At 40.6% G+C, this 27,042-nt stretch overlaps 1 protein-coding gene across 6 annotated transcripts; it reads right to left on the minus strand.

Annotated features, from left to right (window-relative positions):
* Nucleotides 1-4,379: 4,379 nt before the first annotated feature.
* On the minus strand, nt 4,380-27,042 carry ZNF140 (zinc finger protein 140). Of its 6 annotated transcripts, none has more exons than XM_030938692.1 (5): nt 26,564-27,042; nt 26,262-26,339; nt 24,657-24,783; nt 24,325-24,423; nt 4,380-6,556 (listed from the first exon to the last, which is right to left on the minus strand). In XM_030938692.1, the coding sequence occupies exons 1-5, from the start codon at nt 26,570-26,572 to the stop codon at nt 5,415-5,417; spliced, it is 1,455 nt and encodes a 484-aa protein (XP_030794552.1). In that variant the 5' UTR covers nt 26,573-27,042; the 3' UTR covers nt 4,380-5,414. The 6 variants fall into 6 exon arrangements, with proteins under 6 accessions (XP_030794552.1, XP_030794553.1, XP_030794557.1 ...); XM_030938693.1 differs by having other exon boundaries at nt 24,325-24,420; nt 26,564-27,041; XM_030938697.1 differs by lacking the exon at nt 26,262-26,339 and adding an exon at nt 12,248-12,314 and having other exon boundaries at nt 24,325-24,420; nt 26,564-27,038.

Genomic DNA, 27,042 nt, shown 5'->3' on the forward strand with positions numbered 1-27,042 from the left:
AGGCTGCAGTGAGCCGTGATTGCACCACTGCACTCCAGCCTGGGTGACAGAGTAAGACCCTGTCTAAAAACAAAAACCAAAAAAAAACTTGGGAAGGTTAAGCAATAAATGTCCAAAGCTGGAATATTTATAACCTTTAAATATTTAAAACCTAACAATTTTAAACTGAGGTATTATGAAAGGATTTTTCGTATAAGCATATATAAGTAACAGTACTCACCTCAGTTTCATGCCCTAGTGAAAAACTGGAAAATTCCTAAATTCCCAGTAACAGTCAATAAAATGGAATATAATTCAGTCATTAAAATGTAATTCTGTGTGGATTGACATGTGGAGATATATTTGATACATTATGAATTTTAAGTAGTCACAAAATATTATGGTATGACTTTTTAATGCATGTTATAAATATGTGCGTGTGCATTGAAAATATAGAAAGACATAACATCAAAGTTTTATCAATGGTTATTTATATCATAATTTTTTTTGTTTTTTTTTTTTTTTTTGAGATGGGAGTCTCGCTCTGTCGCCTGGGCTGGAGTGCAGTGGCCTGATCTCAGCTCACTGCAAGCTCCGCCTCCCGGGTTTACGCCATTCTCCTGCCTCAGCCTCCCGAGTAGCTGGGACTACAGGCGCCCGCCACCTCGCCCAGCTAGTTTTTTGTATTTTTTAGTAGAGACGGGGTTTCACCGGGTTAGCCAGGATGGTCTCGATCTCCTGACCTCGTGATCCGCCCGTCTCGGCCTCCCAAAGTGCTGGGATTACAGGCTTGAGCCACCGTGCCCGGCCTTATTTGTATTTTTTGTAGAGATGGGGTCTCACTACATTGCCTAGGCTGGTATCAAACTCCTGGGCTCAAGCAATCTTTCTGCCTTTTTTTTTTTTTTCTTAAAAGAATTGTTGGCCGGGCACGGTGGCTTAAGCCTGTAATCCCAGCACTTTGGGAGGCCGAGACGGGTGGATCACAAGGTCAGGAGATCGAGACCATCCTGGCTAACACAGTGAAACCCCGTCTCTACTAAAAAATACAAAAAACTAGCCGGGCGAGGTGGCAGGCGCCTGTAGTCCCAGCTACCCAGGAGGCTGAGGCAGAAGAATGGCGTGAACCCGGGAGGCGGAGCTTGCAGTGAGCTGAGATCCGGCCATTGCACTCCAGCCTGGGCGACAGAGCGAGACTCTGTCTCAAAAAAAAAAAAAAAAAAGAATTGTTAACATACCAGATAATTTTTTTACAGTTTTTGCCACTTTTTCTGTGTCCTGCCTTTTAAAGGCAGACTTTTTAAACATATTGCTAAGGACTTGGACTCTGTCTTCCAAATCACTGGTACCCAATATGCAGGTTTTGGTACCTCTCTTTGCTCTGAAGTTTCTTGGATGTCTTCAGAGGGATTTAACAACTTTCCTGTCCTTTTTCTCTTTTTCTTTTTCTTTTTTTGGTTTTGTTTTGTTGAGATGGAATATTGCTTTGTCGCCCAGGCTGGAGTACGGTGGCGCAATCTCGGCTCACTACAACCTCCACCTCCTGGGTTCAAGCAATTCTCCATGCCTCAGCCTCCACAAGTAGCTTGGATTACAGGCAGGCACCACCACACCCAACTAATTTTTTGTATTTTTAGTAGCAATAGGGTTTCACCATGTTGGCCAGGCTGATCTCAAACTCCTGACCTCAAGTGATCTGCCTGCCTCAGCCTTCCAAAGTACTGGGATTACAGGCATGAGTCACTTAGCCCCCCGTCTTTAGAAACATTGAGGTATCATAGAAAATTCTTTTGGGCACATCACAGCAACAACAGTTAACCCAGCTTTACCTATTTGTGAGTATCTTAAGTCTCCCAAAGCATTTGATTGTTGCTTTCCAAAAAAATACAGAATTGTGGTCATTCTCCCACGACTGTTCTTTACTAATATTGATTGCATCTGCTGCTCTATCCCCTTTCTGCATTCATAGTAACTTCTTTTTCCAGTGCTGAAGATTAATTTTAATAATCTTCTGGGAGATTTCTTTTAAAAAACTTTTTTTCTGAAGCATAATACATAAAGGCATGCAGCTTTATGAGTTTCCCCAAATAGAACACACTTAACCAGCCCCCAGATTGTGAGAGCCAAATTAATACTTTTACTACTTTCACAATGTTCCCAGACTCATCTTTTAACCATCTTCCTCCTTTCTTGTGCTATTGTCGTGCTATTTTATAATGCACCAGATACTGTTACGCAGTCAATATTTCTATCACAGTTGACAAACTTTGAAGGTCCGGAGAGTAAATATTCTAGGTTTTGCAGGCCATATATGGTCACTGTTGCATATTCTTATTTTTCTAAGCAGCTTTTTAAAGATGTTAAAATCATTCTTAGCTTAAAGGCCTTGATTTGGTCCATAGACCATAATTTCCCAACACCTGAGTTGTATTTATAAACATATTTACCCCTCCAGTGTTACTTCTTTATTTCTGCATTTCCAAGTTTCTAAGATCATTTCATACTGCCTGAAAAACTAGTATTTCTTTTAGCATAAGCATGCTACCATGTTTCCTCCATTGTTTTTATTCCAAAACATTTTTATTTCTGAAGGATATTTTAGCTCAGTATGAAAATAGAAGTTAGCAGTTTTTCACAGTGTGTATATGAGCCCCCTGCCCCCCACTGCAATAGTCTTTCTTAAAGGGACCTGCCTCTCCCTCAGTTGAGAATATTTAAGACTGTGAACTGGCTTCAACCATATGTCAGATAGTACATTTGTGGCCTATCCATTTATTTCTAGGAACCCCATGATCATTTAGCCATTGCCACCTATATGGTTAAAATTCTCATTACCAGTGCATCCCTTGGACTCTGGTGCGAATTTTACCCAACCCCTCCCATGCCAAGATCCCATGATCTCTACTGAAATTGGGATCTTACTTTCATTATAGAAGTTCTGCATCATCTACAGTCCAGAGAGGGTAGGTACCACACAGTCATCCAAGGATGGTGGTACAATGTATTTCTTAATACCCTGACGGGAGCGTCTTTTGGCCTTTCTCTGGCTAAGGGAAAAAAATGGACATAATAATTCATTCTAATATTTACATCTCCTTCTAAATCAGGGGTGTCCAATCTTTTGGCTTCCCTGGGCTACACCAGAAGAATTTTCTTGAGCCACAATAACTGATAGCTATCATTAGTGTTCATGTATTTTATATGTGGCCCAAGTCAGTTCTTCCAATGTGGCCCAGGGATGCCAAAAGATTGGACACTGGATTCCATCCAGTATGACTTTTCAGATACCTAAGAAGATTTTGCTACACTCATTATGGTAGTTTTCCCACAGTGTAATTCTCTGAAATAGGTTCAAAATGCTGCAGAAAGTCACTCTACATTCATTTATACAGTTGCTTTTTCTCCTACAAGAGTATTAAAATGTAAGCATTGCATTGTAAATGAAGGCATTCCAAAATCATTGTTTGTATCACTTTGCTTAATTGGAGATTGCTCCAAAATAAACGTTCTCAATGTTGGCTGCACTAAACAAAAACTAGAGGGCAAAGATTTGATGTAGTCAGGGGTTGGCCAGGTTTTTCTGTAAAGGGCTAGATAGTAAATGTTTAGCCTTTATGGCAGTATATTAAACCATTCCGTTGTAGAGGTAAGGAGCCATCGACTATGTAAATGAAACAACTGGCCCATGGGCTGTAGCTTGATGACCTCTGATATAGTTCATGAGGTGCATTGTCAGAAAGTAAACAGTAGGAAGGAGAGTAGATGTGGAGCAGATAATGGGAGAAACCCAGTACACCCTTAAATAAATAATGAGTTTTTCATATCCTAATATTGCTGACAGCATAACTTGATTTTTACCCTGATACAAACCATTGCTGCCTGAGAAAACCAAATCAGATATTACATACCCATACATAATAAGGCATGCTGCTTGTATTTGAATCAGACTGTACACTATTGTAAGATAAATCAGCCTCTCCTAAACAACTCTTATGGAAAGTTGAGAAGCTTCTAAATGTATGTACCAATATGGCATGCCAATGGCAGGTTTGAAGAAATATACTTCCAATAATGTATTTAGAACTCTAGTTCATGTAAATAAGGTGTTTTTGGGCTAAAACTTTTACAAATTTCAGATCTTACAAAACTACTTGTATTTAATAACACCTTCTACAAATGTGCCCTAAATGCAGCCATTAATGCTAAATTCATTCCTATTCATATTCTCTACTTCTTTCTACAAAATAAAATTGCTTACCTTCCTCATTAAAGCAAACTCACCCTAATAGTGTGAGCTTTGACAGCTGGGCAGCTGATAATGCCAGAACAGTTTTAAATACATGCTTACAAAAGAATGGTTTTACTGTACACGGAACAAAACAGGAAGAGTACCTTGGTAATTTTCTGTGATGTATCTTATTTATACTTATTTCACACTGAATAACAACTGTCTACAGTCAGATTCAAGGATAACTGTCAGTTAACATTACCTTAAATCTAAACTCTGAAAATTAAAACCATAAAATACCTAAAAACACTTCTAGTTATGTTTGTATGTTTCAACAAAAAAAAACTACTTTTTTTTTTTATGTCAATATTGTAGTTACACTTTTGGAATCACATGCTGTGGGAAAAAATCAGCAAGTAGAAGGTTTATAAGAAACCAAAAGATTTATTTGTAACATTTTCTGAATTCACTTAAAAAACAAAAAGCAATCCCCCTTCCCTCAAAATAGAACCCTTTCTCACAGATTCCATCCAGTATGATTTTTCAGATATCTAAGATTTTGCTACACTCATTACAATGGTAGTTTTCCCACAGTGTAGTTCTCTGATACAGCTTTGAAATATTGCAGAAAGTTACTCTACATTCATTTATACAGTTGCTTTTTCTCTTACAAGGGTATTAAAATTTAAGTATTGCATTGTAAATGAAGGCATTCCCGAATCACTGTGTTTGTATCACTTTACTTAAACATGAATATCCTGATCTCCAAAGTACATCTTTGTAAAGCTCATCCCTTGCCCATGCATTCCGTCCTGGTTGACAGTTGCAGAATGAGGGCTAATAATCTCTGGCTTTCTCCAGTCTGTTGGATATGTAGTCTTTCTTGGTAGGAATTTACAAACGTAGAGTAAGGGAATCCTACCAAATGAAGTCTTCTCAATATTTCCAGATGGAAGAAGAATCTTCTCAACAATATCGATTTCACCTTGTTATTGCAAAAAAAAAAAAAAAAGTGGTTATTAATGGCTTTTCCACATATTTCTGGGTTTTTTTCTCCAGGATGTTGAATAAATTGTGGGCTATATTACTTCACATTCATCACTTTCACATAAGGCTTCTTTCCAAGAGTTCTCTGAAGTAAAAGTAAGGCATTATACTTCTTTTAAAAAAATTTCATACATTCGTGGTTTTTCTTTGCAGTGTAAATTCACTGGTGTTCAGTAAGGAATGAGTGGTAATTAAATGAATTTTCATATTCATAGGGGTTGTCAAGAGTGTGTGTTCTCTGATGTTTAGCGAGATTTGAGCTCCAGCTGAAGGATTTGTTGCATACCTTACATACATAGGGTTTCTCTCCAGTATGAGTTCTCTGATGTAGAATGAGGGAAAAGCTCCGGCTGAAGGCTTTATCACATTCAGCACATGCATAGGGTTTCTCTCCAGTATGAATCTTCGTATGTTGAATAAGGGATGCATGCCAAGTGAAAACTTTACCACATTCGTCACATTCATAGAGCTTTTCTCCAGCATGAATTCTCTGATGTTTAGTAAGGAATGAGTGACAACGGAAAGCTTTCCTACATTCATTACATTCATATGGAGTTTTGGTTGTATGGATGCTTTGATGTCGAGTAAGGTGTGAGAAACGGCGAAATGCCTTCCCACATTCAATGCATTCATAAGGTTTCTCTCCAGTATGTGTAATCTGGTGGCGAATGAGTTCTGAGCCACTGCTAAATGCTTTCCCACATTTCCTGCATATATATTGTTTCTTTCCTATGTGAATTCTCTGATGTCGAGTGAGGTTGGAGGCACGGCTAAAGGCCTTTCCACACTCAGTACATTCATAAGGTTTCTCCCCAGTGTGCGTTCTCTGGTGTTCAATAAGAAATGAAAGGTAACTGAATGTTTTATTACAATCCTTACACTCATGGGGTTTCTTTCCAGTATGTATCATTTGATGTTTCACAAGGTTTGAAATCTGGCTAAAGGTTTTGCCACATTCCTTACATGCATATGGTTTCTCTCCAGTATGAGTCCTCTGGTGTAACACCAGGGAAAAGCGTCGACCAAAAGTTTTTCCACATTCATGGCATCCATAGGGCCTCTCCACAGTACTGACATTCATATGTTGAGCCAGGGCTTCTTGATGAGAGACTGTTACTTTCCTAATACATCCCTTATTTTCTTGCAGCATCTCTGTATGATCCTTGCATTTCCAGCCTCCTTTAAAACTGGAATACATAGGGCCTTGACTTAGAATTCTTTCCATGATCAAATACTGGGATGAGTCATCATAAATGACATTTTTTGGTGAAAAGTCTTTGATCTCACCACTTGACTCTGAAGCTGAAAGATACCAAAAAAAAAGTGAATGTTCATTTTTCCTATATTGAATAAAATAAGGCCATTTCTCCCTTCTTTAGCAACAGAATGAAGTTTTTAAAAATCATATCAGTAGCAGCTTTCACAGCTGTGACTGAAATCTTGAGTACTATGCCCAGAACTTAAGAAAAGATCAAATAGAGATAGAGATATAGGTAAATAAGAAAAAAGAGTAAATATAAGTAATTGAAAGCGGGGGCCGGGCGCGGTGGCTCAAGCCTGTAATCCCAGCACTTTGGGAGGCCGAGACGGGCGGATCACGAGGTCAGGAGTTCGAGACCATCCTGGCTAACATGGTGAAACCCCGTCTCTACTAAAAAATACAAAAAACTAGCCAGGCGAGGTGGCTGGCGCCTGTAGTCCCAGCTACTCGGGAGGCTGAGGCAGGAGAATGGCGTAAACCCGGGAGGCGGAACTTGCAGTGAGCTGAGATCCGGCCACTGCACTCCAGGCCGGGCGACAGAGTGAGACTCCGTCTCAAAAAAAAAAAAAAAAAAAGCGGGGAAAATAGAGCAATCAGAAAGATAAGTATTTGTGAAGAACAGGTTGCTAGTCTTCTTCACCACCATTTAAACAGTACTTACTGTCAGAATTATCTAAAAATGGCAGTTTCATAATGCTGCTACTAAACAATGCAAGTGTTCATCAGATTGCACAAAGACATTAGATTCTGTTCATTTAGTGCCTTTGAGGGAACATCTTACAATAACTTACTCTAAATGAAAAAAAAGCAGTTTCTCTGAAAACTAGCCTATGATCCTCCAACTCTACCCTCTGAACTATTATGAAGCTCATATTTGATATAATTATGTCTTTTCTGGGACTTATTTGAGGGTGGAAGGTGGGAGGAGGGTAAGGATTAAAAAACCTGACTATCGGGCATTATGCTGATTACTTGGGTGACAAAATTATCTGTACGCCAAACCCCCATGACACACAATTTACTCATGTAACATGAGTAACCTTTAACCTAAAATGAAAGTTGGAAAGAAAAATACGGTGTCTTAATATCAAATGTGCTTGGCAAACATAAGCCGTAATTTTCTCCATGCTAAATTTTAACAATGGACTTTATCATTTTTTAATGGGAACAGAATTTTGAAATGATATGAAATGTCTCCTTAAAAATACATTCATACTCTTGGCCAGGTGCAGTGGTTCACACCTGTAATCTCAGCACTTTGGGAGGCCAAGGCAGGCGGATCACGAGGTCAGGAGATTGAGACCAGCCTGGCTAACACGAGGAAACCCTGTCTCTACTAAGAATACAAAACATTGCTGGGCACGGTGACTCATGCCTGTAATCCCAGTACTTTGGGAGGCTGAGACAGGTGGATCACGAGGTTAGGAGATCAAGACCATCCTGGCTAACACAGTGAAACCCTGTCTCTATGAAAAATACAAAAAAATTAGCTGGGGGTAGTGGCAGGCACCTGTAGTCCCAACTACTCGGGAGGCTGAGGCAGGAGAATGGCATGAACCCAGAAGGCAGAGCTTGCAGTGAGCCAAGATCGCGCCACTGCACTCCAGCCTGGGCGACTGAGTGAGACTCTGTCTCAAAAAAAAAAAAAAACAAAAAAAATTAGCCAGGCATGGTGGCATGGACCTGTAGTCCCAGGTACTCAGGAGGCTGAGGCAGGAGAATCGCTTGAGCCTGGGAGGTAGAGGTTGCGGTGAGCCAAGACTGTGCCACTGCACTCCAGCCTGAGTGACAGAGCGAGACTCTGTCTCAAAAAAAAAAAATTCGTATCTTTAGGAAACCTACACTTAAGTGTATAGAGGTAAAAGGCCATAATATATAGAACTTATTCTCAAATGTTTCAGAAAAAAAATCATACGTCAAATGATAAGGCAAATGGGTATAAGCAAAGATGAATGTGGGCATTCTTTGTACTAACAACTTTTACATAAGTTTAAAATTCCCAGTAACATCTAAAAATGTATTTTTCATTTCAGTCAAATGTACATTGACACTTTGGGAAAAATGTTATGTTATCACTCTCACTGTAAGCTTTTAAGGAAAAATAGAATGTACATTTCTTTGATGAAGTATTTAATTCATATCTCAACAATGGATCAAGATCTGTATCTATACAGTAGGTACACAAGATACATGAAAGATTAAGATAGGGGAGGCAGTGAGACAGCTATTAAAATAATTATGTCAATACAGATTAAACTTTAAATTCCTTTCTTGCCTCTTCTTTAAACCAATTCTGTATCTGCTGAGTACCTAAAGAAGAGCCCTGTAGATGTAAACTGAGGAACTGAGGATAGAAACAGGGAAAGAGAACACAGAAGAAAATATTGATAGAAGACACAAGAACAAGTTCATTATACTCAGGGTAAAAATTGTATCAAAGACCAGAGATCAGATATAAAAATCCACTGCAGGCCGGGCGCGGTGGCTCATGCCTGTAATCCCAGCACTTGGGGAGTCCGAGACGGGTGGATCACGAGGTCAGGAGCTCGAGACCATCCTGGCTAACATGGTGAAACCCCGTCTCTACTAAAAAATACAAAAAAAACTAGCCGGGCGAGGTGGCGGGCGCCTGTAGTCCCAGCTACTCGGGAGGCTGAGGCAGGAGAATGGCGTGAACCCGGGAGGCGGAGCTTGCAGTGAGCTGAGATCCAGCCACTGCACTCCAGCCTGGGCGGCAGAGCGAGACTCTGTCTCAAAAAAAAAAAAAAAAATCCACTGCAGTAGATAAAGGCTTCATCTAGCAATGCTTCAAGGAAATTTGTTGGGAACTGAAATATACCAAGTGAACCTGGACATTTAATTGTGTCCTGGAGTTTGAGACCAGCCTAACACAATGACAAAGTGAGACCCCTGTCTTTACCAAAAAAAAAAAAAAAAAAAAAAAACTTTTAGGCATGGTAGTGTGCATCTGTACTTCTAGCTACTTGGCAGAGTAATGTGGAAGGACTGCTTGAACCCAGGAATTCAGGCAACAGAATGTCACCCTGTCTTTAAAAAAAGGTGGGGGGGTTGTTGGACAGGTATGATGTTATCATTACATATGAAGAATAAATAAGCTCAAGTGTTCTCTTGCATGGTAGGGTGATTAAATAATTATCTTTCAAAATAGAGAAGTTTTTAATGCTCTTGTTACATAGAAATGATACATGTTTGAGATAATGGATTTGCTAATTATATGATCATTATACAATGTATACATGTATTGAAACATCACATTGTACTTCATAAACATGTACAGTGATTGTGTCAATTAAAAAGAAAAAAGAAAAAATGGGGTTAATTCCACAGATTTAGTGTATTATTTGCCATATGATTTCTCACAACAATGAGAGTAAAAAAACACAATCAAGAAAACAATGTTGAAGATATAAAAGTAGAATGCTAATTACATATCCCTTCACCCGCTTCCCTTCCTCAATCACCTAACCTCTTCCCATCTCCTACTATACCTCCATACTCTTTTTAATAGATGCCAAATGGATTTGAGGAAACTCAGTGCTTATTAAAAGCCTATAGATACAAGGTTTGTTTTTATCATTTTCTTTAAGAAACGGAGTCTCAGCCGGGCGCAGTGGCTCACGCCTGTAATCCCAGCACTTTGGGAGTCCGAGGTGGGCAGATCACTGGCTAACAAGGTGAAAAATGTTTAGTAGAGACGGTGAAACCCCGTCTCTACTAAAAAATACAGAAAGTTAGCTGGGCGTGGTGGTGGGCGGAGCTTGCAGTGAGCCAAGATCACGCCACTGCCCTCCAGCCTGGGGGACAGAGCGAGACTCCGTCTCAGAAAAAAAAAAAAAAGAAACAGAGTCTCGCTCTGTCACCCATACTGGAGTCCAGTGACACAATCTTGGCTCACTGCAGCGACTGCCTCCCAGGTTCAAGCAATTCTCCTGACTCAGCCTCCCGAGTAGCTGGGACTACAGGCACACACTGCTACACCTGGCTAATGGTTTGATTGATTCATTGATTTTTGTATCTTAGCAGAGTCGGGGTTTCACTGTGTTGCCCAGGCTGGTCTCAAACTCCTAAGCTCAGGCAATCTGCCCGCCTTAGCCTCCCAAAGGGCTAGGATTACAGGCATGAGCCACCACGGTTTCATTCTTGATGTAATAAAGGATTCCTTTGATAAACCAGCAAGTAATATACTCAAAGGAAATTTTTTAGACGTATTCACCCTTTTCTTGGGAAAACGGCCTAATATCTTCTGTCGCCAATGTTATTTAAGATCAATACAGGAAGAAGGAAATTACGAAAATGATGACAGGGAGACTTGCAGTTTCCAGTCTGACTTACAAGGATCTTAGAAGTCACTACTCTGTCCTAACAACAAGTGAAAAGTTGAACAAACTAAACTCTTCTAAGATCCCTCAGAGAAGTGCAGTAACAGGGCAAACAACTGCCCCCAAAATGAGACAGGAAGATATGGTGAGTGACAACTCACCAAAAGAGAAACCCACAAGCAGAAACCTCTGCAGGAACCAGTGCTGGGATAGGAGAACTTGCACTGTAATTGATGAATAGCTGGAAGCTCAGTGTGGACAAGTCTGTGGTTCAAAACTCTAGTCTTGGGTGTCCCTGGGGTTCTGTGAGTTTTACCTTCAGGAGCTCTATCCAGTTTTCAGAGTGAATACTGGAGAAAAATTCCCCTGTGTTTTTGGAAGGGCTAAGGTAAAAATAGCCATTTTTTAAAATAGACCAGAGTATTCCATTATTAACAAGGCCTGCCCTCAGGAGAAAATATTTTACCAGAGCCTAACCTACCCTTGGGAAAGGAAATACCAAACTCTAGCCAGCTCTAGCCTTCCACCAAGGGAAAGGGAAATATCCTACTCCAGCCCCTTCTAGCCATCCTGTCCCACATAAGGTGGGGGGAAAAAAAAGAACTAATAAGTTCTTAGTCCAGAAGCACAGGCTTACCATAATTTTAAGATTACAAAATGCTTCTCTTCCCCCAACACTTTACCACTACATTACGAAAGGCAGTTTCTTTTACTCAGTATATCATGTCCACCCTTCAACATAAAATTATGAGGTATATTAAATGGCAAAAAAAAAAAAGTTTGAACAGACTGAATAAGCATCAGAATCTGAGACAAATATGGTAGGGATGTTGGAATTATCAGTCCAGGAATTTAAGAAACTATGATTAATACGCTAACAGTTTTATTGAGAAAAAGTACACAAGATGCAAGACAAGATGGATAATGTAAGAAATGAAAATTTAAAGAAAGAATCAAAAAAATACTAGAAATAAAAATTCCTGTAATGAAAATAAAGAATGCTTTCAATGGGCTCATGAGTATTGTGTGTGGATATCTCAATAGAAACGTCCAAAACTGAAAAAGAGATAAAATATTGAGGGAAAAAAAAGGAACAGATTATCCAAGAACTGTGGGACAACTACAAACGGTGTAACATATGCATAACAGAAACACTAAAAGAGAAGGAAGAATAGAAGCAGTATTTGAGGAAATAATGATGGAGAATTTCCCCAAATTAATGTCATAAACCAAACCACAGATCCAGGAAACACAGAGGACACCAAGCAAGATAAGTGCCCCCTCGCCCTCCACAAAAAAAAAAAAAAAAAACCCTGCAATTAGGTATATCATATTCCAATTTCAGAAAATCAAATATAAAGAAGAAAGAAGTAAAAGGAAAAAAAACCTTACCTATAAAGGAACAAGGCTGGGAATTATAGTAGTCCTCTCATCTGTAGTTTTTCATCATTTCAGTTACCTTTGTTCAATATTTAAAAGTATTAAATAGAAAATTCCAGAAATCATTCATGTTTAAACTACACCCTTCTGAGTAGTGTGATGTCTCGCACCATCCTGCTCCATCCCACCCCGGATGTGAATCATCCCTTTGCCTGGCATATCTACGCTGCGAATGCTACCCACCTGTTAGTCACTTAGTTGCTGTCAGATCCCCTGATGCAGTATCGTAGTGCTTGTGTTCAACTGACCCTTATTTTACTTAATCATGGCCCCAAAGCATGAGAGTAGTGATGCTGACAATTCAGATATGCCAAACAGAAGCTACAAAGTGCTTAATGTGAAAATGTGAAATTTCTTCTCCACTTAATAAGGAAAAACCCTCTCATATGCTGAGGTTGCTAAGATTACAGCAGAATGAGTCTTCTATTCATGTGAGGAAGAAAAAAAGCAATTCAGCTAGTTTTGCTGTTGCACCTCAAACTGCAAAAGTTACAACCACAGTGCAGAAGTGCTTAGTTAAGGTGTAAAAGGGCCAGGCAAGGTGGCTCATGCCTGTCGTCCCAGAACTTTGGGAGGCCAAGACAAGGGGATTGCCTAAGTGCTGGAGGCCAGAAGTTTGCAACCAGCTGGGCAAGATTTGAGTACCCATCTCTAAAAATATATTTTTTTAATTAGCCAAGTGTGGTGGCATGCACCTGTGGTCCCAGCTACTAAGGAGGTTGAGGCGAAAGGATCACTTGAGCCCAGGAGCTTGAGGTTGCAGTGAGCTATGATAACACCACTGCACTCCAGCCTGGGTGACAAAGTGAGACCCTGTCAAAAAGGAAAAAAAAAGGAAAACGGAAAAGGCATTAAATTTTTGGGTGGAAGACATGAACAGAACATATTCTAACCAATGGCAATGAGGTTCAATACTATCTGCAGTTTCAGGCATACATCGGAGGTTTCTGAAAATATCCCCTGAAGATAGGGGAGGACTACCGTACATCAGATCTTCTCAGAAACCATGAAAAATAACAGAGTGGCGTAAAATATTTAAAGTGCTGAGAGGAAAAAAAAAACTCTCCAGCCCACAATTCTGTAGCCTGTGAGATTGTCCTTCAAAAGTGGAGAAATTACTCTCTTACAAAAAATAAAAGTTTTTTTAAGGAATCTGTTGCCAGTAGACCTGCCCTGAAAGAAATGTTGAAAGAAGTTCTTCAGAGAGATGGAAAATGATACAGGTCAGAAACTCAGACCTACATAAAGAAAGGAATAGCATTTAAGAAGAAATAAGTAAAAGTAAAATAAATATTTTCTTTTTTTAAAAGACAGGGTCTTGAGTGTCTTGCTGTATTGCCCAGGCTAGAGAACAGTGTTGGGATTATATCTCACCACAGCCTCAAATTCCTGGGCTCAAGCACCTCCCACCTAAGCCTCCCGAAGTACTGAGATTACAAGTGTGAGCCACTGCACCCAGCCTTATTTTTCTTATTTTTAATTAACCTCACAGACAATAGTTTGTTCAAAATAATAACAATGTATTGGCCAGGCATGGTGGCTCACACCTGTAATCCTAGCACTTTGGGAGGCCAAGGTGGGTGGATTGCCTGACCTCAGGAGTTTGAGACCAGCCTGGAAAACATGGTGAAACCCCATCTGTACTAAAATACAAACAATTGGCCAGGCATGGTGGCTCATACCTGTAATCCCAGCACTTTGGGAGGCCCAGGCGGGCAGATCACCTGAGGTCAGGAGTTTGAGACCAGCCTGGCCAACATAATGAAACCCCACCTCTACTAAAAATACAAAAATTAGGCCGTGTGCAGTGGCTCAACGCCTATAATCCCAGCACTTTGGGAGGCCCAGGCGGGCAGATGATGAGGTCTAGGAGTTCGAGACCAACCTGGCCAATATGGTGACACCCTGTCTCCTACAAACACAAAAATTACCTGAGCGTAGTGGCTCGCACCTGTAGTCCCAGCTACTCAGGAGGCTGAGGCAGAAGAATCGCTTGAACCCAGGAGGTGGAGGCTGAGGTGAGCTGAGATGGTGCCACTGCACTCCAGCCTGGGTGACAGAGCGAGACTCTGTCTCAAAACTATATAAATAAATAAATAAAATAAAATAAAATAAAATAAAATAAAATAAAATACAAAAAATTAGCTGGGTGTGGTGGCACACACCTGTAGTCCCAGCTACTCAGGAGGCTGAGGCAGAAGAATGGCGTGAACCCAGAAGGCGGAGGTTGCAGTGAGCCGAGATGGTGCCACTGCACTCCAGCCTGGGTGACAGAGCGAGACTTCATCTCAAAAATAAATAAAAAAAGGCCGGGCGCGGTGGCTCAAGCCTGTAATCCCAGCACTTTGGGAGGCCGAGACGGGCGGATCACGAGGTCAGGAGATCGAGACCATCCTGGCTAACACGGTGAAACCCCGTCTCTACTAAAAACTACAAAAAACTAGCCGGGTGACGTGGCGGCGCCTGTAGTCCCAGCTACCCGGGAGGCTGAGACAGGAGAATGGCGTGAACCCGGGAGGTGGAGCTTGCAGTGAGCTGAGATCCAGCCACAGCACTCCAGCCTGGGTGACAGAGCGAGACTCCGTCTCAAAAAAAAATAAATAAATAAAAATAAATAAATAAATAAATAAATAAAATAAAATAAAATACAAAAAATTAACTGGGCGTGGTGGCACGCACCTGTAGTCCCAGCTACTCAGGAGGTGAAGACAGGAGAATCACTTGGACCCGGGAAGCAGAAGTTGCAGTGAGCCAAGACCGTGCCACTGCACTCCAGCCTGGGCAACACAGCGAGACTCTGTCTCCAAAATAATAATAATAATAATGTATTTTATGATTACAGCTTACATATAAGTGAAATGAATGACAACAGTGATACTAAGGACTGGAGGAAATAATGAGAAATATTTTATTATAAGGTACCTGCACTACACATGAGGTGGTATAGTATTATTTGAAAGTAGGGTTGGATTCTTTATAAATGTAGGCTGGGTGTGGTGGCTCATGGCTGTAATCCCAGCACTTTGAGAGGCCAAGGCAGGTGGATTACTTAAGGTCAGGAGTTTGAGACCACCCTGGCCAACATGGGAAAACCCTATCTCTACTAAAAATGCAAACCATTAGCCAGGCATGGTAGCACACGCGCCTGTAATCCCAGCTACTCTGGAGGCTGAGGCAGGAGGATCCTTTGAACTCGGGAGGTAGAGGTTGCAGTGAGGAGAGATCATGCCACTTCACTCCAGCCTAGGCGACAGAACAAGACTCCATCTCAAAAAATAAAAAAATGTATATTGCAAACTTTAGGACAACCACAAGAAAAAGAAGTATAATCAATATGCTAAGAGAAGAAGAGAAAATAAAATCATATAAAATGCTTAATAAAAAAACACAAAAGAGGGCCGGGCGCGGAGCCTCATGCCTGTAATCCCAGCACTTTGGGAGGCCAAGGTGGGCAGATCACCTGAGGTTAGGAGTTCGAGACCAGCCTATCCAACGTGGTGAAACCCCATCTCTACTAAAAATACAAAAATTAGCCAAGTGTGGTGGTGGGCACCTGTAATCTCAGCTACATGGGAAGCTGAAGCAGAAGAATTGCCTGAACCCAAGAGGTGGAGGTTGCAGTGAGCCAAGATTGCGCCACTGCACTCCAGTCTGGGCTACAGAGTGAGACTCCACCTCAAACACACACACACACGAGGTTAGATGTGGTGCCTCATGCCTATAATCCCAGCACACTGGGAGACTGAGGCAAAAGGATCTCTTGAGCCCAGGAATTTGAGACAGCAGTGAGCTATGATTGTATCATTGCAATCTATCCTGGGAAACGGGGAGACCCTGTCTCTAAAAAAAATAAATAACTTTTTTTTTTTTTGAGACAGAGTCTCGCTCTGTCGCCCAGGCTGGAGTGCAGTGGTGCAATCTCAGCTCACTGCAACCTCCACCTCCCGGGTTCACGCTATTCTCCTGCCTCAGCCTCCCAAGTAGATGGGACTATAGGCATCTGCCACCACGCCTGGCTAATTTTTTATACTTTTAGTATAGATGGGGTTTCACCATGTTAGAGAGCCAGGATGGTCTCGCTCTCCTGACCTCGTGATCCGCCCGCCTCACCCTCCCATAGTGCCAGGATGACAGGCATGAGCCACCAAACCCAGCCACAAAATAAATAAATTTTAAAAATAAATAAAGGTCAACAGTCTAAATACACTAACTTAAGACACTGTCAGAGTGCAGCACAAAACAAGACCCAACTATATGTTGTGTACAAGAAACCTAGTTTAAATACGAAGATGCATATAGGTTTAGAATAAGTGAGTAGAGAAAGGTAGACTATACTAACATCAAAAGAAAGCAGGAGTAGCTAAATTAATTTCAGACACAGCAGACTTCAGAGCAAGGAAAATATCAAGGTTAAAGAAGAGCATTGCATAATGATAAAGGGGTCAATACTCCAAGAAAGAATCATAAAAATCCTTACTGTGCATGTGCCTAACAACAGAGCATCAAAATACATTAGGCAAAGCCTGATAAAACAGTAAGGAGAAACAGATGAAAGTGCTACTATAGTTGGGGACTTCAACACCCCTCTTTCAGAACTGGACAGATCCAGCAGGCAGAAAATCAGCAAGAACATAGCTGAACTTAACGCCATCAATCAACTGGTATCAATAGACTACTACATGCAACAACAGATTACACATCCGTCTCCAATTCACAAGACATTCACCAAGATTCTTAGTCATAACACACATCTTAACAAATTTCAAAAAATAGAAATCATGTAATGTGTGCTGTCAGACCACAATGGAATGAAACCAGAAATCAATAACAGAAAGATTAAAAGGAAAATCTCAAAACACATGGATACTGAACACTGCATTTCTAAGTAACACGAACAAGAAATCTAAAAAGAAATTTTAAAATATTTTGAACTAAATGAAAATGAAAATACAATTTATTTCAGTGGGATAATCAGTGGGATGCAGTGAAAGCAGTGCTTAAAGAAAAATTTACAGCATTGAATTAATGTATTAGAAAAAAATGTAGATCAATCATCTACATTCTATGTTAGGAAATTTTAAAAAGAGCAAATTAAATTCAAAGGAAGAAGAAGAAGAGAAATGAAAATCAAAGGGCCCAGGTGCAATGGCTCACACCTGTAATCCCAGCACTTTGGGAGGCCGAGGTGGGAAGATCATTTGAGGACAGGAGTTCAAGACCAGACTGGATAACATAGCAAGACTCTGTCTTTACAAATAAAAAATAAAATATTTAGTCAGGAGTGTTGGCATGTGTCTGCACTCATAGCTATTTGGAAGCTAAGGGAGGAGGAAGGCTTGAGCCCAGGAAATTTAGGTTACAGTGAGCTATGATTGTGGCACTGCTTTCCAGCTTAGGTGACAGAGCAAGATCCTGTCTCAAAAAAAATAGGCTGGGTGCGGTGGCTCACATCTATAATCCCAACACTTTGGGAGGCTGAGGTGGGTGGATTATGGGAGGTCAGGAGTTCGAGACCAGCCTGGCCAACATGGTGAAACCCCATCTCTACCAAAAATACAAAATTAGCTGGGCGTGGTGGCATGCAACTGGAATCCCAGCTACTCGGGAGGCTGAGGCAGGAGAATCACTTGAACCCGGGAGGCAGAGGTTACAGTGAGCGAGATTGTGCCATTGAACTCCAGCCTGGGCAAAAAGAAACTCTGTCTCAAAAAAAAAAAAAAGCACAAATATTGATGAAATTAAAAATAGGGTATTAATAGAGAAAAGCAACCAAATCAAGCTAGTTCTCTGAAAAGATAATTAAAATCAAGCCTCTAGCTAGGCTAATTAAGAAAAAAAAGTCACACGTTATTAGTATCAGCAATGAAGGGGGGGGCCTCAGTACAAATTTCATGGATATAAAAAGGATAATAAAGGAATACCATGAATAACTCTATGCCCACAAATTTGATCACATAGATAAAATGGACCAATTCCTTGAAAGACATACATTGCCAAAGCTCACACAATAAGGAGAAAACTATCTGAATAGCAAAGAAATCAAACAAGACTGCGTGCGGTGGCTCACACTTATAATCCCAGCACTTTAGGAGGCCAAGGTGGGCAGAATTGCTTGAACCTAGGAATTCAAGACTAGCCTGGGCAACATGGTGAAACTCCGTTTCTGCAAAAAATGCACAATGAGCTGGGCATGGTGGAGTGTGCCTGTAGTCCCAGCTACTTGGGAGGCTGAGGTGGGAGGATCACCTGGGCCCAGGGAAGTTGAGGCTGCAGTGAGCCATGATTGCACCACTGCACTCCAGCCTGGACAACAGAGTATGAGACGCTGTCTCAAAAAAAAAAAAAAAAATTCAAATGAATAATTAATAACTTTCAAAAACAAAAGCATCAGGGTTCACTGGTAAGTTCTACCAAACATTTAAGGAAGAAATTATACCAATCCCCAGATGATAGAAGCAGAGGGAATAATCCTCACTCATTCTATAAGGCCAGCACTGCCCTAATATCAAAACCAAAGGAATTATAAGAAAATAAAAATGACAGACCAGTATCTCTCATGAACATAAATGTAAAAACTCTCAACAAAATATTAGTCAATTTAATCCAACAATGTATAAAGGGAATTATACTCCATGACCAAGTGGAATTTATCCCAGGTATACAGGGCTGGTTCAACATTTGAAAATCAATTAATGTAAAATGTAATCCATTACATCAACAAGCTAAAGAAGTAAAATTACATAATATCAATAGAAGCAATAAAAGCATCAGCAAAATCCAACAACCAACCATGATAAAAAAATAAAATCACATGATAATATCAATCATTCATTGCTGATGGGAATGCAAAATGGTACTATCACTTTGGAAGATATTTTGGCAGTTTCTTACAAAACTAAATATATTCTTACCATAGGACCCAGCAGTCACACTCCTTGGTATTTACCCAAATGAAATGAAAACTTATGCCTATACAAAAACCTGCACACAGAAGTGCTTTATTCAAAATTGTCAAAACTTTGGAAGCAACCACGATGTCCTTAAGTAGGTGAACAGATAAGTCAACTGCAGTACATGCAGACAGTGGAATATTATTCAGTGCTAAAAAGAAATGAGCTATCAAGCCATGAAAAGACACGCAAGTTACCAAAATGCATATTACTATGCATTATTATGTGAAATAAGCCATTTTGAAAAGGTTAATTCCAACTCTGCGACATTCTGGAAAAGGCAAAAACTATGGAGACAGTAACAAAAATCAGTGGATGCCAAGGGTTAGGAATGGATGATTAGGCAGAACACAGAGAATTTTTAGTGCAGTGAAACTATTCTATATACTACAATGGTATCTGCAGGAAAAAAATCTAGAAAGATTTAGAGCCTTCCTTCCTTCCTCCCTTCCTCCTTCCCTTCTTCCTTCCTTTTTCTTTTTCTTTTTTTCTTTTTTTTTTTTTAGACAGAGTCTTGCTGTCGCCCAGGCTGGAGTGCAATGGCATGATCTCGACTTACTGCAACCTCTGCCTCCCAGGTTCCAGCGATTCTTCCGCCTCAGCCTCCCGAGTAGCTGGGATTACAAGCGCACACCACCACACCCTGCTCATTTTTGTATTTTTAGTAGAGACGGGTTTCACCATGTTGGCCAAGCTGGTCTTGAACTCCTGACCTCAGGTGATCTGCCCACCTTGGCCTCCCAAAGTGCTGGGATTACAGGCGTGAGCCACCGCACCCAGCCGTATTTTTATTTCTATAATAAAGATAAAGAGATATAAATATACAAATTCACTAGCATTCTTATAGAAAAGCAATATAGAAAAGAAACAGGAAAGTTGCTTAAGAATAAACAACAACAGAATGCAACGATTTTACAAAGAAAATTCAAAATTTTAAGAAGCTGTGCAGGTAACTCCTAAATGTCTACCTCAGTTCAGCATCAGCATCATCTGGTCATTTGTTAGAAATGCAAATTCTGGCTGGTCGGAATGCAGTGGAGTTTACACGTCATTGGTCACAACTAGTTATAGATTTGTCTGTTTCTCCTCCACTCCCACTTTTTTTTTTTTTTTTTTTTTTTGACTAGCCAAGAAAAGAAAGAAATGCAAATTATTTGGTTCCACCCCAAACCTACCAATTTAGAATTTCCAGGGTGGGGCTTAGGGATATGCATTTGAAACCTCTTGAATATGATACTCAATTGCCTACTGGATTTATATATTCATATCCCACAGAGACCCAAAACTCAAGTCTCAATATCATCTCCTCCTCCCCTACAAACTTGCTGATCCTTATTTCACTAAGGAAACAATCATACCACCAAAAAGACTGATGCCAACCACAGCTTCTCAGTCCTCTTCACGTCTGCCATCTGCCAACTGCCAGGCCTTTTTGAGTCCTACTTCTTCACTGATTTCCAATCTGCCTGCCTCCCGCAGCTCCCTGGATACCTACATAGTTCAAGTAATGATTAGAGCTACACTAGGTTGCAGCAACAACTCTTAAATGGTAGCCCAGTTTACTTAAAATAATTCAGAGAAAAAAAGGGGCAGGAGTAAGACAAATACAATAAAATGTTAATCATTACATCTATAACTAGGGCTGTATAGGTTTGAGCAAAGAGAAAAATGAAAGAGAATTGAGAACCTAGAAACATACAAACACAAAAACTGACATTTAACTAATTTCAAAACAGTGAGGAAAAGGGTTGATGTATCAGTAAATGGTACTGTGATAACTGGATCTCCATACAGAAGATAGCAAAGTTGACTACTAACTCACATGACAAAATAAAGTGAACAATGGATCTAAATGTGAATGGCAAAACAAGTAGGCTTTTTAAAAAGAAAATATAGGAAGATGTCTTCATCATAATCCCTTAGTAGGGAAATATTTCTTAAACAGGCTAAAAAAATACTAAATATAAAGGAAAAGATTGATACATCTGACTACACTAAAATAAAGAATTTCTGTTCATCAAAATAAGCTATGAAGGTAAAACAAGCCACATGTGAAAGATTTTGAAGTACATATAATTAGCAAAGGATTTCTATCTAAAATATATAACTTCTACAAATCAATAAAAGAATCCAATAGATAAATAAGCAAAAATCTTCAAGATGTACTTCGCAGATGGGGATACCTACACGTTCAATAAACATGTGAAAAGGTGCTCAACTTCATTAACAGCCTAACAAATGCAAGTTTAAACCATGAGCTACCACTGCACACCCTTCTGATAGGTGAAAATTATGATGCCCAACAGGCATTCACTTATTGTATTTGTGGGAATATAAATCAGTCAAGGGTCTTTGGAAAACATTTTGGCATTATCTAATGACTTAAAGAGGTGCATTATCCTCCAACTTGGCAATTCCAGTCCTATATATAAACCACAGAGAAACGTGCCAATATGTATCAGGATACAAGAACAGTAACAACATTGCTTGCAGTATCTCTAAATGTGCAAAAAACTTAAGAAGCCCTCAATAGTAGAAAGAATAAATTGTGGTATACTTACTTGTACAATGAAAAAAACTATTAAGAGCAATTACGTTAAAATATTTTTTAACTTTTAAAAAAATAGGTTCTTGCTCTGTTGCCCAGGCTGGAGTGCAGTGGCACAATCACAGTTCACTGTAGCCTAAAACTCCTAGGCTCAAGTGGTTCTCTTGCCTCAGCCTCTCAAGTAGCTAGGACTATGGGCACATGCCACCATACCTAACTAGCTTTTAAAATGTTTTTGTAGAGACAGGGTCTCTCTAGGTTGCTCAGGCTTGTCTTAAACTCCTGGCCTCAAGTGATTCTCCCAACCCAGTCTCCCAAAGTATTGGAATTATAGGCATGAGTCACCATGCACAGCTAAAAACATTTTTAAAATTTGGCGAAGCAAATCAATAAATACATTATAAATCTTTCTATATAAAGTTCACAAACACACAAACCTAAACTATAGTGAACACAAATGCCAACAGCTGATGAAACTATAAAGAAAACCAAGGAAGCTACTTTACCATAAAAGCAAAGAGATGATTAGCTTTATTGGAGGATGAGGATGAGCACACGGAAGGCTCGCAAGGAACCTAGCAGTGTTGTGTTTATTGACCTTGGTCACATGGGTGTTTGCCTTACAGTAATTTATTAAGTGTACATGTATGTTCATGCATTACTTCTGTCTGTGTGTGATATTTCACAATGAAAATTTTCAAAATAAGATACTGGAAGGCACATAAAAACTTCAAGAACTGTGTTAAAGTAGTAGAATCAAGCTGGGCGCAGTGGCTCACGCCTGTAATCCCAGCACTTTGGGAAGCCTAGGCGGGCGGATCACAAGGTCAGGAGTTTGAGACCAGCCTAGCCAACATGGTGAAACCCCATCTCTACTAAAAATACAAAAATTAGCCAGGCAAGGTGGCAGGCGCCTGCAATCCCAGTTACTCGGGAGGCTGAGGCAGGAGAATCGCTTGAACCTGGACAGCGGAGGTTGCAGTGAGCTGAGATCGTGCCATCACACTCCAGCATGGGGGACAAGAGCGAGACTTTGTCTCAAAAAAAAAAAAAAGTAGTATAATTAGAGGCAACTTCCGTGTTTTCCTTTTTCCTCACTTCCTTTGTACATACTTTTATCGGTTTTGTTATTTTTTAATTCAAAAAGGATATTTTTCCTCATTTGCTCCCACTAAACGAAGTTTCCCTGCACCTGTTCCACCTCACGGCTTCAGCCCACATTAGTACCTCCTTTGCAAATCCTTCTGGACATTCTCCTAAGGGACTCTGCAGCATTTCATATTAACAACCACTACTCTCCTTAAAGCTACAGCTCAGTTTTCATGGCACCTGTTTCATCAGTCCTAGGCTGCTGCCTCCTAAAATGTATGCATTCCTCCTTTTCTCTCTAAAAATCAGTGTACCTCCATTAAACATTTGCTGTAGAATCAACTATAGAACTTACAGAACTTACAAAATTCAGAACTTACAGAATTCATCACCTTTTCTCCAAAAATGACCCTTTTCTGTCTGTTTCTCTACTACAATCTGTATCCAAATTATCCAAGCCTAAAATGCCAATTGGAAATTCCTTTTTTTGCTGCTGAACTGCTAATTTGAGGATATCTAATGCAAGTTATTTAGACACATCACTAGGCCATGAATTCCTTGATAGTTACTACACTTTTGTACACCCTCTAGTCTCTGTAGCATTTAATAGAGAGTCTTGAAAAAGATTAACAAGATTAAAATTTCTGTAAATATTAAGAGTGTATGTGAAGGAATAAATATCAATTAATCAAAGAGTAATGAGCTAATCCTTTCAAGGTGATTAAATATAACAGCAATATATGTACTTTTTAATTTTTCTTTCTCAGGTTGGATTTAGGCAATAGAAATATATGTCCATTTGAAGAAGGAAAGGGAGGAAAAAACAAAAAGAAATGAAATTCAGAGACCAGATAGAACGAACAACGAAAACAAAAAAGATACCTGTGAGAAAGCAGAGGAAGTATAAAGTGAGAACTGGTTGAGTAGGTTAGCTGTTACGTAATATAGAAAAAACAAAGAGAACTGGGTATGAAGTAGTCCTTTACAGAGTTGTAAGTGAAACTTCAGTCTTTATATCTCTGGTATTTTTTTTTTTTTTTTTTTTGAGACGGAGTCTTGCTCTGTCACCCAGGCTGGAGTCAGTGGCACGATCTCAGCTCACTGCAAGCTCCGTCTCCCGGGTTCACACCGTTCTCCTGCCTCAGCCTCCCAAGTAGCTGGGACTACAGGAGCCCGCCACCACACCCGGCTAATTTTTTTGTATTTTTAGTAGAGACAGGGTTTCACCATGTTAGCCAGGATGGTCTCGATCTCCTGACCTCGTGATCCACCCTCCCTGGCCTCCCAAAGTGCTGGGATTACAGGCGTGAGCTACCGTGCCCAGCCTATCTCTGGTATCTTTAAGGGAAAATTTTCCAATCAACATACTAAAAAGTATTCCTTTCTCATTGACTAATTGAGTGGTTTTAAAAAATTTCCCCATCAGCTTCCAACTCACTCACCTGAAAACAGATCTCTTTTCACATTCCTTTTCCCCAGCCAGGGTTCTTTCCCTTGCTCCAATAAGGAAACCACATCTGGCTTAGAAATGGAAAGACCTGCTTGCAGAAAATGAAATAAATTCAAAATCAGTTGTTGAATCCTAAGAAGGGCCACAAAAGAAATGTCAGATGTAAGTTTTTAAAATGTCTAAAAATAAGGTCCACTTATGTCCCCATCTTAAAACTAATTTTAAGAAACCCCATACCTATCTTGGGAATATTCAGCCAGATAATTATAACAGCCACCCTAAAGGTCAAATTTTGACTTGAGGGAGATGAAGAGGAATACTTACCCAGTGAGACCAGATGGCCATAGTTCTCCAACATTACACGTCGGTACAAATCTCTTTGAGCAGGCTGAAGCCATTTCCACTCCTCCTGGGAGAAGTCTATGGCCACATCTCTGAATGTCACTGACCCCTGAAATGACATACAGATATCTGCATGACCAGCACCCATGCTCCCAAACTCCCTTATCAAAGTATAAAATGAGTCTCACTGTGGAGGTTAGGCAATGTATCTAAGTAGCAACAATGGGAGTTTTCAGAATTCTGAGTAATTATATAATGAAGAGCCTAGCTTTTGTGTTTTGTTGCATAACTCGAGAAAAGGAGAAAAAACATAAATTATCTGTCCTGAGATAATTTACAGTTTTGTTCAAAATAAAAGATTATACATATGAACAATGTGAATTTTTGGGATTGGTTGTAAAAATTCTTCAGATTTTACAGTATTCCTTTATGTTAATAATGTATACTTTCCTTAATACCAGCCTATTTTAATATAATTCAGCCAGAATTTCTTCAGGGTAATAATTGGCTATAGCAGACAATAGCAGCACCCTTCAAACGGGGCATACATTCTCAAGTTTGTTCCAGTCACCCCTAATCCTAAAGAAATACCTGTGAAACTTAGTGGTAATTTTGGCAATGTCACAGAACAAGGAGGACAGACAGTAAAGAATCTTGATTCTGCAAGAAGAGAATGTAACACCTCCCAGGGCAGAACCTAAAGCACTTTCCCTCGAAGTTAGGGAGAATAATATAGAAGCCCTTGCTTTGCAGCCTGGTTTTGCACCACTTGAGTGATCCACATAGATCTATAAGGCATGAACGGGAATTTAAAAGGTCTCAAACTAGTAGCGGCCCCAGATGGATGGCAGTTATATTTTACAGTTTTGAAGTTTAATAAAAAAGTGATTAAAGACTGTTGACTAATAAAGCAGCTGTTTACTACACAGCAAGATCTGCAGCAGAGGTAGAAATTGGATTCCCCAGCAAAACTCAGAAAACCTCTGAATTTGGAGAGAAGTATGACAAAAAGTAGGACAAAGAAGTGGAAATGAAAATGAGGGACTCATTTTGAATAGCTGACCCTGTTATCCCCACTGCTGTGAAGCACAATTACCATACAAACCCTTAGCCCCAATCAAAATAAAAATGTGTTCCTTATGTCATGTCAGAAAAATGGGCTCTATGGGTTCAGAGATTTTGTTTTGGTCACTTCTGCATCCTCAAGACATAGAATGAGTTGAGCATTAGAATCACTTGGAAGGACTGTTAGATTGCTGGGCCAAATTCCCAGTTTCTGATTCAGAAGGTCTGGGGTAGGACTCAAGAATATTCATTTCTAACAAGTTCTCAGATGATGCTGATACTGCTGGTCCAAGGATGGAACCACTGAAAGTAGAGGTTCAGTAAAAACATATTCAGTAAATGAATGACGGGGCGCTGGAGTAACGCAAAGCACTCCTCCTTCTAATACTGTGGGAAAGAAAAGGCAATGTAACAGCTGGCATCCTACCCTCTCACCCTAAAACATACCAGCCAGGTCAGAAATCCCGCCCACATCTGAATAGCTTCCTGTCACTCTCTTCATGTATACTTAAGTATAAGCACCTGAAAAGGAGGAACAGGGGACAGGGTCCTGGGGTTCCGCCAGGCAGGTGGTTGTAGGAGAAAGCCACGTCCCAAGTCCTGAAAAACACGGCTGCACTTCACAAAGAAAATAGGAGACAGGCTCAATGGGTTGGCTCACTTGAGGCCAAGAGTTTGAGGTTACAGGATGCTATCTATGATCGCCCCACTGCACTCCAGCCTGGGCGACAGGAGGAGACCTTGTCTCTGTCTCTCAAAAAAAAAAAAAAAATATATATATATATATATATATATATATATATCAATATATATCATCAGCTTACCTGAGACATAGCTCACAGAAGGGACCGAGGAGATCAGAAAAGTGTACAATGGCAGACCTGGCAGAGAAGGAGCCCTGAGCGAACGGGCCAGCTAGGCCGCGCCCAAGTCACTAGATCCCGCACTGGGGATTCCCGTGGCCCCCCGCTCCGCGCCTCCCACGTAGAGAGCGGGCCCCGACAGAAGGCGCTTGGACCACTGGCGCCGGCTTTCTCTTCCTGCCGGCGCGCCTCCCCAGAACCCGGTCACCTAACAGTGGCCACAGGACGGCGCGTTTCCGTTGTGCTTTCGGCCAGGTGGGTGTAGGGTTCCGGGGCTCCGGACCGAGTCACTGCCCGGGGCCATCCGGCGCAGACCCGGGGGCCTCCTTTCCTTGCCTACAGTCAACACAGGCCAGACGCTCGGCGCCGCCCCCGAGGGCCCCACCGCGGGCGTCACAGGAATGCGTCTTCAGAAGCCTCGCGGACGTCACCCCACCAGG

This window comes from Rhinopithecus roxellana, chromosome 10 (genome assembly GCF_007565055.1).
Source record: "Rhinopithecus roxellana isolate Shanxi Qingling chromosome 10, ASM756505v1, whole genome shotgun sequence".
In the NCBI taxonomy this organism is placed as follows: domain Eukaryota; kingdom Metazoa; phylum Chordata; class Mammalia; order Primates; family Cercopithecidae; genus Rhinopithecus; species Rhinopithecus roxellana.

Excerpts from the sequence above, each read along its gene's own strand:
- ZNF140 (XM_030938692.1), bottom strand. Across the intron at positions 24,784-26,261 it reads CCCCTGTTCCTCCTTTTCAG|GGGTCAGTGACATTCAGAGA; the intron begins GTGCTTATACTT and ends ATGTCATTTCAG. Across the intron at positions 24,424-24,656 it reads TGGCCATCTGGTCTCACTGG|CAGGTCTTTCCATTTCTAAG; the intron begins GTAAGTATTCCT and ends ATTTTCTGCAAG.